The sequence below is a fragment of the Schistocerca serialis genome, chromosome 3, assembly GCF_023864345.2.
Source record: "Schistocerca serialis cubense isolate TAMUIC-IGC-003099 chromosome 3, iqSchSeri2.2, whole genome shotgun sequence".
Lineage (NCBI taxonomy): Eukaryota > Metazoa > Arthropoda > Insecta > Orthoptera > Acrididae > Schistocerca > Schistocerca serialis.
The window spans coordinates 461,631,139-461,645,835 of NC_064640.1; the positions used below are offsets into that span (position 1 = coordinate 461,631,139).

The 14,697-nt window shown below is 45.4% G+C and overlaps 1 protein-coding gene across 7 annotated transcripts in view; it reads right to left on the reverse strand.

The window, feature by feature from the left end:
• LOC126470365 (thrombospondin type-1 domain-containing protein 7A-like) overlaps positions 1 to 14,697 on the reverse strand; it is a 1,214,159-nt gene that overhangs the window by 593,515 nt on the left and 605,947 nt on the right. For all 7 annotated transcript variants that reach the window (XM_050098173.1, XM_050098171.1, XM_050098172.1 and 4 more), the window contains one exon: positions 12,146 to 12,299. In XM_050098173.1, coding sequence (XP_049954130.1) covers positions 12,146 to 12,299 — 154 coding nt within the window. The remainder of the gene's footprint in view (positions 1 to 12,145; positions 12,300 to 14,697) is intronic.

The window sequence follows — 14,697 nt, forward strand, 5'->3', positions numbered from 1 at the left end:
TATGTATCTGGTTTTGGAGGCCTCTGGTGATGTGCGTCGGCATCTCAATGAGCTGCGCCTCTGTCGTCGCACGGGATCTGCCGCTCTCCGTCTGCTTTTAGCGACGGTGCCGTCCGGTCAGCGCCCTGGGGACCCATCTACTGGCTCGCCTCAGCCCCAGGTGTTACCGACGCTGCCTTCCATTTTGCCCCATGGTGACGCGCCGCCGCCGCCGCCGCCTGTTCTCCCGCCGGCGACGCCCGCAGTGGACGCGTCGCTGCAACCGCCGGGCGCCTCCCTGGGTCACGCGCCGCCGATCGTTTCCCGTGACCAGTTGTCCTCCGACATGGAACTCTTACCCGCTCCGGACCATATGTCGTCTTCGCCCGTCGGGTGCCCCGGCCCGATGGAGGTCGTTCCTTCGGCCCCTCCTTTCTCCTTGCGGACGCATACACCGCATGTTGGCGTGCACCGTGGAGCAGGTTTTCAGGCATTTCCTAGCTACCCGCGGTCCGAATGGCAGGGTGCGGGTGGCACAGCCTCGCCTGTTGTTAGGCTCCCCACCTCGTCGCATACGTCAACATGGGGTCCTCCCCACGGCGGGCGGAAGCCTTATGCCACAACCGTGCGCCAATTTGCGGGGGAGGAATGTGGTGTCACCGCCAGACACCACACTTGCTAGGTGGTAGCCTTTAAATCGGCCGCGGTCCGTTAGTATACGTCGGACCCGCGTGTCGCCACTATCAGTGATTGCAGACCGAGCGCCGCCACACGGCAGGTCTAGAGAGACTTCCTAGCACTCGCCCGAGTTGTACAACCGACTTTGCTAGCGATGGTTCACTGACAAAATACGCTCTCATTTGCCGAGACGATAGTTAGCATAGCCTTCAGCTCTGTCATTTGCTACGACCCAGCAAGGCGCCATTACCAGTTACTATTGATACTGAGTCACGTACAGTCAAGAGCGACGCTCATCATTTATGGATTAAAGTTAAGTATTCCACCAGCTACGTCCGTTTTTTTAAAGTCTAATTTCCTTGTCCTGTTCCAAATCTCACGCCAGCCTGCGTGAGCTAAAACGCGTGCCTTTCGGCATCTTCTAGTATACCGGTGTTTGCTCTCCTGCCAACCCACAACAGTTATCGTAACGTATAATCACGATATACGACTCGTAGTCATAAAAGGTAAAATTAAGTAATTTTTTTTCTTTGTCGGTATACGTATGTATATTTTGTACACCTTGAAACACCCACGACTGAGAACCGTAGCGTGCCGCTAGGATTTGATAAGATGACGATGGTCTGCATCCTTCTTTGACCTGTCAGACGTCTTTTACGGTAATTTGGTGTAATTGATTCCAGAGTTTACGAGACTGTAGTTATATGCCCGTAAACAAATAAGAAATTAGTTAAATACCTGTATACTTTAGAGCTGATAGTTAAAACTTTATGACTACCATTTCTAACATGGTGCACTACTGTGCTATCAGAATTCTGCCAAGAGTCACTATTCATTTCCGTTTCTTATTAACTTCGTCAAAATCCCTAAAGTCTGCACATGAGTATTCGCATACATTCCCCATGCACATTTGTTTTCCACAATGTTTACATCATATGATTCTGGTGATCACTGTCCAAAAACTGTATTTAGATGTCATACTCAGTTACCAAATAAACTCAGAGTTTGCTCTCTGTGACAGTACATTCTAAAACTCAAATAATCTTCTTACAGATGGTTTTCTGCTTTCCACTAACTCACTTTGCTATAACATAATTTATTCCATGATAGCCGGCCGGGGTGGCCGAGCGGTTCTAGGCGCTACAGTCTGGAACCGCGCGACTGCTACGGTCGCAGGTTCGAATCCTGCCTCGGGCATGGATGTGTGTGATGTCCTTAGGTTAGTTAGATTTAAGTAATTCTAAGTTCTAGGGGACTGATGACCTCAGCAGTTAAGTCCCATAGTGCTCGGAGCCATTTGAACCATTTTTTATTCCAAGATAAACAAAGTGTTGAGCAGAAAGTGCATACCTCTGACCAAATATATTCTAGACAGGAGTAAATTGCGGGGAAAGATTATGCTAATAGTACAAATTACTTCAAAATTTGATACTTATGCTAATGGATATATTTCCCTATCAACCAAACAAAATAGTCAGTTTACATGTGCTGTTGTTGCGATATTCAACCCAAAGACTAGTTTGATGATGCAACAAATTACTTTTCCCCCATGGCGGTTCAGACATCCTATCTGTGCACCTAAAGTTAAATATTCTTCCTAAGCAACACCTTTAAAAAGCTTCTACTCTCTTCTTGTCTTTGTTACTTGTCATTCACGTTCTATTGCTCGCCAAGGCTACACTCCAACACTCCAGACACTTAACATTTTCAGCAAGTACTTCCGAACATTTAAATTTATGTTATATATTAACAAATTTCTCTTTGACAAAAATGCTACGTTTACTTCACCTGTATCTTGGCCACTATCAGTTACTTTGTTGCCCGCATAGCAAAACGCCTCTACTACTTTTAGTCAAGAGTGACCTCCGCCACACACCGTTGGGTGGCTTGCGGAGTATAAATGTAGATGTAGATGTAGACTTAGATACCGTTTTCTAATCTAATTTACTCAGCATCGCCTTATTTTATTTGCCTATACTCCATATTATCTGATTTTACTTTTGTTGATTCTTACCTGATTTCACAAATGTATGTGCTTTCCAAACCTCAATTATTATGACAACAAATGGTAAACTTTTTCAGAGGAGTATGTGTGTTTGAGGGGGGGGGAGGGGTGGGCGTGGGGTGGGGGAGGGAGGAAGGACGATGTTATTGCTTCAGCTCACAGTATGTAAATAAAGTTAATCTGGTTATACTCAATTACTAGTTGCTATTCTTTAACTTGGACCAGTTTTCAGAATATTTACCGTTTTTACCAAACTGCATTTAGTTAGTAGGACATCAAGTTAGAAGGACGAGAAGCCCCTTCGACGCGGAGTAACGGGGAATCAAAACAATTGGTAAGCAGATGAAGGTCTACAAAAGACGAATTCTTGGCAGGACAACAAGAGGTATAATGTGTGGTGTCACTATCTAGTTTTAGTAGAACTTGGAATAATTTGTAAGGCACCACGGTGTAGCATTGTGTCAAGCTACCGATGGGCAGTAAGCATGTGGTATCATGTGAGTCACAGCAAATAATTCTTGAAAGGATTGTGGGACGGGGTAGCCATACTCAGTGGAAAACTGCACCTTACAGCGGTAATAGCCAGAATGGGCAGGATGGTGTCACTACACCAGAGCAAGACTCTTGTTATGAGTTGCATGACTGGGTGTGGGACTTTTGCGCAACAGGTGCACAGCAGTACCACATAAATAAAAGTAGAATTTGACGCAGAGACATGCGGAGTTCAGCAGCTCTACCAAGAGACCAGGTCAACGCCAGGCAATGAGAGGACTGGACAACGCCAGCTGCAGCCACGAGTTCGCGATCCCATTTGGCCAGCCGCTTCCTGCACTGAGTCTCCTAGCAGGACTTGCTGCCACAGCGCTGCTGATATGCCATCCGCGCCTATCAGAGTCTGACTTCTGGAATGGGGCAGCGGGTCATGTTCCATGCACGGTAGTCTTTCTGCACCTTCGCAGTGGATACTGGCGGGCCTGAAACCTCGAAATGCGAGCGTCTGCCACTGAAGAACACCGTTGTAGCATAACACGGAGCGCCTCTGACGCCAAGGCCGTGGCCCACTGTCAGATCATTGGCCATCACTTTGCCTCATTTCTGCATTGCGGGGCGCTGACGTTGCGCGAAATCTTAAGGAAGTCGCGCGTGCAACATTGGAAACGTGAACAATAAGTACGGAAGTAGGGAACGCAGCATTAAACTGAATAGGCTGGAGGCTTCAGTCACTCTGTAGACATCCTTGAGCTTCGCAACATGCACTGTACACCCAGAGGGCACACAATTTCTGAACTATGCAATTTACACAGGCAGGAATACACACTGAAAGGAAATTTTTGACCGTGAGCAGGCGTACAAAAATTTCATAACGTGCCATGAACGGGTTCACTTTGACCCCCCCCCCTCCGCCCCCCCATTCGCGCCCTATCCTAAAGTTCAACTTTCCTTATAGAAGGTACGTTTAGCTTCATAAGGTTACTGCAAAACAATGCGCAGCAGTAATGGATGATATGTGGAAGACCATAGAGGAACTCTGTGTCACTGTCATGCTCGTTTGGGAACCGGCAGCAATTATAAATCTTAAGCGTAGTATTATACTATGCGATGAATGTACTGCTACGGTTGAGATGTGTACCCCGTAATGAAACTGCATTATCACTTGCATATACACGCATTACCTTCACGTTCACTCATTCTTTGACAACTAAAGATTTGTAAAAATGCGCTATCGTTCTGAATATCACATAACAAAAGCCAATGCGAAATACGGAGCCGGCCGGTGTGGCCGAGCGATTCTAGGCGCTTCAGTCTGGAACCGCGCGACCGCTACGGTCGCAGGTTTGAATCCTGCCTCGGGCATGGATGTGTGTGATGTCCTTAGGTTAGTTAAATTTAAGCAGTTCTAATTTCTTGGGGACTGATGACCTCAGATGTTAAGTCCCATAGTGCTCAGAGCCATTTGAACCATTTGAAATACGGAACTAAATGCCTTAGAAACGAAACAACCAATTATAACTGTAAACTGAGCTGAGTTAGAAAAACCGTGTCAATGTAAAATTTGAAATTTTCCCGGGGAATCAACTGGTCAAAAAGTGGAAATATCGTGCAATGAAGTTTACGACGACCGGCTGCAAACCCGAAATCTTCTTGACCAACCGTGTCAGTATTTCCCGTTTAATCTTTCACACAAAAAAATTGCGGATAATAGTATGCCAATATGCAAACGTGATCTGTTGTTTAATAATCAGAAACGACGCTCGTCGTCGTGATACTAACGGTATCTTTTGCTGCTGTGATAACTTTGTGGGAATTTCCAGGATGTGCTGAAGCAAACGTTTCCTCCGTCAACAGCAGGCTGTTTACGTGGCCGCTCTTCGCGGTAATGGATTTTATGCACAAAACCAAATTTGCATAACAAATTATTCAGATAAAATATTGAGCGCCCGGCGATATATGGTCAGAAGTGCTGCAGATCCATGAAATGGCAAATAAATTGGCTCTACATACCGTTGTGGAGATTCTGTGGAGAAGGTGCAGGAAAGGAGCGAGAATTCAAAACTCGTTCTTTGTTAATGGTGCCATATGTACCACAGAAGTAAAATGCACACCTGTGTAAGCATAAAGAGACCAGACAGCGACAGGGGACCACGTTCTTTTGATGTTCAATAGTAGGTTACTCTTTTTTTGTTCTAATAATGTAAATGACACTACAATTTTCTTCATCCAATACATTGCTCGGATATGGATGTATCCTCTAACAAAAACGAGTTACACGGCGAAGATAATTTATAACTTCCTATCTGCAGTTCTCCGCTTTTTCTTCCATCTGTCTGAAACAGTTTTTGGCAAAGGAACGGACACTTGTAAATTTTCAATAGTTTTATGTAAGCAGCTGAGAGATTGAACTAGAGTGAATCGGTAAAATAATTGTCCGAAAATGCATTTCGTTCATTACGAGACTAGAAGAATAATGGAAGATATGGACCAACAGTTCAATTGCCTAGCCTTCTTGGCACTGCATAAGTACTCCTAGAATAATAGCTCTTCTTGAAATGACGATAAAAAAATTATTTCAGTCTCCAAATCCGAGAGCCGAGTAGCAGATCTGTGATGCGTCGTTCTCTTTGACAATTAAGATAGACAACATAGACTGAGGTGACAAAAGTCATGGGATACCTTCTAATGCCGTGGCGGACCTCCTTTTGCCAGGCGCACTAGAGCAGCTCGACGTGGCATGGACTCAACAAGTTGTTGAAAGTCCCCTACAGAAATACTGAGCCGTCCATAAGTGCAGAAGTGTTCCTGGTGAAGCAATTTGTGTGCGAACTGACCTCTCGATTATGTCTGATAAATGTTCGATGGGATTCCTCTCGGGTGATATGGCTGGCCAAATCATTCGCTAGAACTGTCCACAATGTTATTCAAACCAATAGCGCATAATTGCGGCCTGGTGACATGGTGTATTGTCATCCATAAAAATTCCATCGCAAATGGCTGCAAATAGTCTCCAGGTTGCCGAACATAATCATTTCCAGTCAATAGTCGGTTCAGTTGGATCAGAGGACCCATTCCATTTCATGTAAACACGGCACACACTGTTGTGGGGCCACCACCTGCTTCCACAGCACCTTGTTGACAACTTGGATCCATGGCTTCGTGGGGTCTGCGCTCTTCTCGAACCCTACCATCAGCTCTTGTACAGCTGAAATCGGGACTCACCTGACGAGGCCACGGTTTTCCAGTAGTCTAGCGGAAGACTGATATTGTCACGAGCCCAGGAGAGACGCTGCAAGCATGTCACGCTGTTAGCAAAGGCACTCTCGTTGATCGTCTGCTGCCATAGCCAATGAACGCTGAAATTCGCCTCACTGTTCTAACGGATACGTTTGTCGTACGTCCCACATTGATTTCTGCTGTTATTTCTCTCAGTTTGGCCTGTCTGTTAGCACTTACAACTCCACACAAACACCGCTGGTGTAAGTCGTTAAGTAGAGGCCGTCGACCACCGTGTTGTGCCTGGTGAGAGGTAAAGCCTGAAATTTGGTATTCGCGGCACACTCTTGATCTCACACTGTGGATCTCAGAATACCGAATTTTATGACGATTTCTGAAATGGAAAGTCCCATGCCTCTATCTCCAACTATCATTTCGATTTCAAAGACTGTTAATTCCCCTCACGAATGCCACCGGTCCACAATTGTTCGCAATGTTCTGGACAATTCTAGCAAATGATTTGGCCTTTCAGATCGCTCGAGGTGAATTCCATAGAACATTCATGGGACATAATGGAGAGGACAGTCCGTGCCCAAAATCCTACACCGACACCTTGGCAATAATGGACACCTATAGAGGCAGCATGGCTCAGCATTTCTGCAGGGGACTTCCAACGACTTGTTGAATCCATGGCACGTCGGGTTGCTGCACTACTCAGGGCAAAAGAGGGTCCGACACGATATTAGGAGGTATCCTATGACTTTTGGCATCTCAATGTATAAACTCTTGAGAACTGATGGACACTATAATGGAAATAGAGTTTTTTGTCCTGTTACCAAAGATTCTGCGTTTATCGTCGCAATACCTGTGGTCCATTTGGACGGGCTGTATTATGTAGCTATCTGGCTGGAGAAACGGTCACTACGAGCAACTGGCTCCAAGTATTAGCTTTAAGACGTTTGCCATTGTAGGTGAGTACTTTTTCACTATTGCGTATTTTTCGATACTTATTTCATGAACAGATGCACCAATTGTAGACAGCATCTATAAGTGTTTTTTAAGGCTTTCCTATGTAATAAGTTTTGGTAGTATTGCATGTTTCTTTAATTATTGTTAGTGCTGTCCACTTTAATGGACTCAGGGACTTCGTGCCACATTTTTAAGCACTAGTTCGTAGGCGTCAGTGGTGATTATCTTCGCTGCTTTCCAATAAATTTCTTGCTGTGATTGATGCTAAATACCATTATCTGACATACTGTTATTAATGTTTGTAAGTACAATCATTTTCTGGAACAGTAATGAAGTCATGAATATTCAGGGCTGTCCACCTGATAGCAAACATGATTATTGTAATTTACAATGAGATGAACACCCTTAGCTGCTTACCGGCGTTGACATACGTCAACGGGGACACATGAAAATGTGTGCCCCGACCGGGACTCGAACCCGGGATCTCCTGCAGTCGAAGATAGATGTGATATACGTTCAGGTTCCTCGCCCAGCAGTAATCGTTCGCGCGGTTCCCCCCCCCCCCCCCCCCCCCCTTAGAGGTTCAAGTCCTCCCTCAGGCATGGGTGTGTGTGTTGTCCTTAGCGTAAGTTAGTTTAAGTTAGGTTAAGTAGTGTGTAAGCTTAGGAACCGATGACCTCGGCAGTTTGGTCCCATAGGAACTTACCATAAATTTTCAATTTCCAGCAGTAAACGGTTGCTACAACAAAGCCGGCCGGAGTGGCCGTGCGGTTCTACGCGCTACAGTCTGGAGCCGAGCGACCGCTACGGTCGCAGGTTCGAATCCTGCCTCGGGCATGGATGTGTGTGATGTCCTTAGGTTAGTTAGGTTTAATTAGTTCTAAGTTCTAGGCGACTGATGACCTCCGAAGTTAAGTCGCATATTGCTCAGAGCCATTTGAACCATTTTTTTGCTACAACAAAAATATGGGTGGCATAAACCTGATTGACAGGATAATGAGTTTTTTTTAGGATCTGTACTAAAACCAGAGAGTGGACTGTAAAAACTACGCTTCACCTCGTAGATACCGGGCCGCGCGGGATTAGCCGAGCGGTCTGGGACGCTGCAGTTATGGGCTGTGCGGCTGGTCCCGGCGGAGGTTCGAGTCCTCCCTCGGGCATGACTGTGTATGTGTTTGTCCTTAGGATAATATAGTTTAAGTAGTGTATAAGCTTATGGACTGATGACCTTAGCAGATAAGTCCCATAAGATTTCACGCACATTTGAACATAGATACCGGAAATGCAAATAGTTGGAATCAATAAAGAATTGACCGAATTAAAAATTATGAGCCAAAGTAGAGTATCCTGCAGTATCTTGATTTCAGGCAAAGAATTTCAGACCATCTGTTAAGTGGGCAAGAGGAACAACAGTGTTAAGGACAAGATGAGGACTCAACTCCTAAAAGGCGAAGCTACTGCTCATCAACTGTAGCCCATTTGCCAGAAATGACTGAGTTCAAAAATAGCACAAGGTGTAAGAGCACTGGCTGCTCGATGAAAACCAAAATAAAGTGACAACGCTGTTCAGCTTTCCTCTGTCTAAAATCACAGAACAAATGTTTCTCGAGTATCATCAAAAATAAGATTGTCACAATTAATGTCTTTTTTAAATTTATAATCAGTGTATAAGTGATATCTGCCTAATAAGGCTGTATTCTGGTAAGCAAACCATCAGTAAAGTAATTTTCTTAAATTTTTCGATTCCTTTCTAACGTTTGCTAATGTGTCACCAAGACCCAACGTCCATTGCAATAGGCACTCCTGAAACTCATAATATATTTTTACGAATTTCAAAATTTTTGTGCATTTAATTTCAATTTCTGTTTTACAGGTTCATAAAATCTGTTGCAAACAAATTGACGAGAAATGCAGCCAGGTCTCTGGAAGACGTTCATAAATGATCTGACGGACACGGTGAGCAGCAGTTTACGACTGTTTGCTGATGACGCTGTAGTTTACGGGAAGGTGTCGTCGTTAAATGGCTTGAAGAGGATACAAGATGGCTTAGACAGAATTTACAGTTGGTTTTATGAGTGGCGGCTTGCTCTAAATGCAGAAAAATTAAAGTTATTGCGTATGAGTATGAAAAACAATCATGTAACGTTCGGATACAGCATTAAAAGTGTGATGTTTCACAGTAACATCGATCAAATATCTATGAGTAACGTTGAAAACGATATGAAATGGAATGATTACATAAGGTTGGTAGTAGGGAAGACGAATTCTCGACTTTTATTGGGAAAATTTTGGGAAATGTAGCTCGTCTATAAACGAGACAACGAATAGAACGATAGTGTTACCCATTATTGAATGCTGTTCACATGTTTGGGATTCCACCAGGTCGGATTAAAGAAAGACTTAGAATCAGTTCACAGGTGGGCTGCTAGATTAGTTACCAGTAGGTTTGATCAGGACACAGATATTACGGAGATGCTTAACTGGAAATCACTAGCGAGTAGGCGACGCTATTTTAAGGCACCATTACGGAAATTTGGAGAACCAGCAGTTAAGGCCGACTGCAGAACAATTTTGTGTCACCAACGTACATTTCGTGTAAGGGCCAACAAGATAAGATGAGAGAAATCAGGGTTCGTATGGAAGTTTACAATTAGTCGTTTTTCCCTCGATCTGTCTACGAGAGGAACAGGAGAGGAAATGACTAATAGTGATATACGGTACCCTCCACCACGCACCGTAAGGTGGCTTGGCGAGTATGTACACTGTTAAGCCAAAACATTATGACCACTCATTGCACACCGCGACGTTGAATCCCTCCTGGTAGCGCTGCGGACATGTGACGCTATAGCAAAAGTATGTAAGCGGCCGGGTAAACACCGTAGTGAAGATAATGGGCTGCAGATGGGGAAATGCATTGAGATAAGCGACTTTGACATGGGGCAAATTACTATCACGCACATCCTGTGAAGAGTATCTATCACGACAGTAGCACGTGAACATTCGACCTGCTTTGCCGTTTTCTACAGGGAAACTCTCACTACATGCTAAATGGTTGGACGTCCATGACTCTTCACAGAACGTGAGATTCGGATGCTTGTCTGCTCTGTAAGTAGGATAGACGGTGATCCGTGGCATCTATGCCGAAGGAGCACAATGCTGAAGCACGCACGGGTGTTTCGGAGGACACCGTTCATCCTACATTCTTCAGCATGGAGCTCCGCAGTAGACTGCCCCTACGTCTTCACATGTTGACCCAATGACATCGTCAATTACGATTTCACTGGGCACAGACCTTCGGGATTCAACTGTCGAGCAATTGTAAAGTATGGGCCCTTAGGGTGAATCACATTTTCTTTACACTCGGTCGATCGTCGTCTCCACAAACGCCGTCACGGAGGTGAAAGGCTGCTTGAAACGTGCAGCGCGACACGGACATAGGGTAGTCGGAGCAGTATCATGCTGTGGGAGACAGTCTCCTGTGCTTGCATGAGATCTGTGGCTGCGAACCACCTGCATCCCTTCATGCTTGATGTCTTCCCCGACGGTGATGTCTTCTTTCAGAAGCATAACTATCCTTGTCTCGGAGTCAGAACCGTGCTACAGTGGTTTCAGGAGCATTATAGTGAACTCATGTTGATGTCTTGGCGACCAAATTCGTCTGATGTAAATCCGGTTGAACCCATCTGGGTCGCTGTAGGGCACCATCACCGTGTACACAAATCAATGGCAAGTTATTTACGCGAATTACATGACCTATGCGTAGATATCTAATGCCACATACCTTCTCAAACCTGCCAACAAATTGTCGAATTCCTGATACGTAGTATCAGTGATGCATTTCGTTCCAAATCCGGACAAACAAGCTGTTAAGCGAATTGTCATAATGTTTTGGGCCCTCAGTGTACCTTATGTAGATGTAGAATGGTGCATGTGTCGAGCAGCCTTTTCCGCGGGGAGTTATACAAGCCTCGGATCGAATCGGCCCAGTGAATTATCGACGAAGGGTCGGTGTACCAGTCATCCTGCATGTGGTTTTTAAGGGGATTCCAACATCTCACCAGGTGGATACCGGGTTGGTTCCCATATTCTTCCTCAGATACACCCTACGCAAAAGATTAGGACACTCTCTCACACTTGCACACAGAATTTACTTAATACGCAGACAGGTTGTATGCACCGCTTCTGTCCTGGGGGGTGAATAGGAAACTGATGACTTCAGCTGTTTGATTCTCCTTAAACACATACTAAGCGTTAGGATCAGCCAGCAGCTGTTCTCCTAGACGACTGTTTATCTGAACGTGTCTGTCGTTGCGGTAAACAAGAAACGTGATTCATCCTGAAACGTCATAAATTTGCACTGATACTGGGTGGAATGCGCGCTCTCTGTGACCGTAATGGACGATGTCGTTGGATGAACACGGAAACACGTACGAGTCGTCTGCTGCGAAGCCCCACGTTCAACAATGTACGGTGTGCTCCGAAACACTTATGTTGCACCAGCGTTGTACTCCTCCATCATATCTGCCGTAGATCGCCGTCTATCCTGCTTTTTAGAGCGGAAAAGCCTCAGAGCACCACGTTCCGTGACGAGGCGTTGTCGTCCAAAACTTATGTGACTTTTGTATTACCGAAATGCAGTTTTTATAGAGCAACTTCATAGTGTCATAGATAATGGGATAATACTTCAGTACCTTCCTTTCTGTTTTGCTAGGCTTGTTTAATTTATTTTCGATGTTTCAATCGAATGGCTAGTCTTTTATTTTGATTGTGATATTCTAAATATGAGTGAAGTTGTGAGGCTCTTACCGCGGTGGCGCGAGTTGCGCATGCCGGCGGGCACGATGCTCCTGGGCGCCTGGCAGCGGCGCCAATCGCCCATCTTGATGCGGTACTCGCCGCGGCCATCCTCGCGCACTGGCTCCTGCAGGCACACCGACTCACACGGCCGCGACTCCACCAGCTGAAACACGACAGCACTCGTTCCTCACACACACAGCACATCGAGTTGCAGGAGCTGAAAAGAAAACCTTAACCCTATAAAAATTTGCTCATATTATTTTGTTGAAAACTCATGCCGTCTGCTACAACAAAATTACAACTCCGAAGCTGGAAATACGGAATAGGTTCATTATATCAAAGTATACAAACACGAAACAGAATTTCGGAGCTAGAAAACCAGCCATTTATACAATTACCTAAATCTGCTGGCACATATGTAACTGGTATACCTTAAAGAGTGATACACACACGAGAAAAAGACCAAGCTTCAAGATTTGTCTTTGATGTTTACTATAGGTCCTGATAAAGCACAAATTTTAAAATAATAATGGCAGAATATGTAATAATCCTTCCAAAAAAGGTGCAAGGTGACTTATTGAGCAGTTTCGTTTTGTCGAGGTTCCAAAATTTCTTGCTCACTAACAAACGCAACGTATTTGTAACGAAATGACAGCAAACTGCGAAATCTAACGACTATTCACGTCGAGGCACATGAAGAGGACAGGCCGCGTTGCGTACGTCACGAGGGTCCGAGAAAGACAGGTCTTGGAGCATACGTCACAGCACGTGACAATGCAGGTCTTACGAGCTGCCGGCAGGAGTGGCCGAGCGGTTCTAGGCGCTACAGTCTGGAACCGAGCGACCACCACGGTCGCAGGTTCGAATCCTGCCTCGGGCATGGATGTGTGTGACGTCCTTAGGTTTAAGTAGTTCTAAGTTCTAGGGGACTAATGACCTCAGAAGTTAAGTCCCATAGTGCTCAGAGCCTCTTACGAGTTCCAGCAGCCGTCTCTGGTGGCAAGCGAGTAACTATTTCAGATGTATTTAATAATTCTTGACTGCTCGTTTAAATGCATGCAAGTTGTAGACAGTACACGACAAGGTTAAGAGGTTTAGTGGGTACATTTTCAATTACACACTGATTTCCCGTTGGCCCTGTACGGAGTAGTGCGTTCGAGTGGTGGGGCGAACAATGGGACTAGTGTGAGGTCATACGTTAGTTGCGAGACCAGTTATTTTCGTGGGTCGCAGGTAGGCCTGAGCTCGCTCAACTCAGCAGACGGACTGTATTTATAAACCTGTTGACTCACAATTGGGTATTTAGCAACAATAGGGAATTGACTCTTCGACTGGAATCCGCTGGTGTCGAGTCTTACTGATTTATAGTACCACTACAACCACCAGAAGTCCATAAGCTTACGACTATTTTGCAGCGGCTGTACTAGGTACAATAAAACTAAAATCATGTCAAAATTATTATCGGTAGCATCAGACACTACATCTTGCATGAAGTGAGGACTGTTAAGCATAAGAGGCTGAATGCTATAAATAAGTCCTTAAGCGATTTATGTCGTGCACAGATCTTAAATTACAGCGTACTGCAACGTTATGTATGTCGTTGCAGTACTAGTAATCAGTAAGACTCCATAACATCGGATTCCAATAGAAGATGCTATTCTTGTTTGTGCGTGAATACCTAATTCCGAGTTAACAGGTTTAGAAACGCAGTTGTTGTGCTGAGCTCAGCGAGCTGGCGAGCTTAGGCCTACCCTCGTGACGTACGCGCCGCAGCCTATCTTTCTCATAGGCATCCTACACGCATGATATCACATCAACACGATCACGTATTGGCTCAGCTATATGCAGCAGCAGCTGTTACTTTTGCTAATGTTTCTTTCGAAATAAGTCTAGAAATTTACATCAGATGGCAGCACATGGCGAGGGACAGGTAGCAAGGCGTCTGGACACTGCTCTCATATGAAATGAGGCCACTTTTCGAGCGATAGATGGCTCGCACGTCGAAAAATCGCTACCCGACCTATAGTCGTGAGCGCTCTTTTGAACACAGCGTTGAAGCCCGAATTATGCTCGATCTTGGTCGCTGAAGTGTGAAACACATATTGCTGGTCTTCAGCTTGTAGCGGTCCCAGCGGGGTTAAGCTGATACTGGGGAAGCCTGGTAGTAAGGTATCGCAGAAGCCATAGGCAGCCAGCGAGCACAGTATTGCTGCAGCAACAAGGCTGTTTATTCACTCCGAGATTGGCCATGCTTGGCACGGCAGTCCTGGTGATGCAGCAGAAAAGTGTTGACTCAGAAGGCGGAGCTGGGCAGTTAGTACACTTTCAGGCCATAAAATTCTCCTGTATCTAGCCCAAAGCGATACAACACAAAAGCTGTGCTTATGACTTGTGCATAAACTAACCGATTTCAGTCAACGTATGGGCAGTCCAACAGCGCCTGTCGGGACTAGAGCCCCCCCCCCCCCCTCCCCCCGCCCCGCACGGTGGAGTTTCGAGTCTTCCCTCGGGCATGGGTGTGTTTTTTGTTCTTAGCATAAGTTAGTTTAAGTTAGATTAAC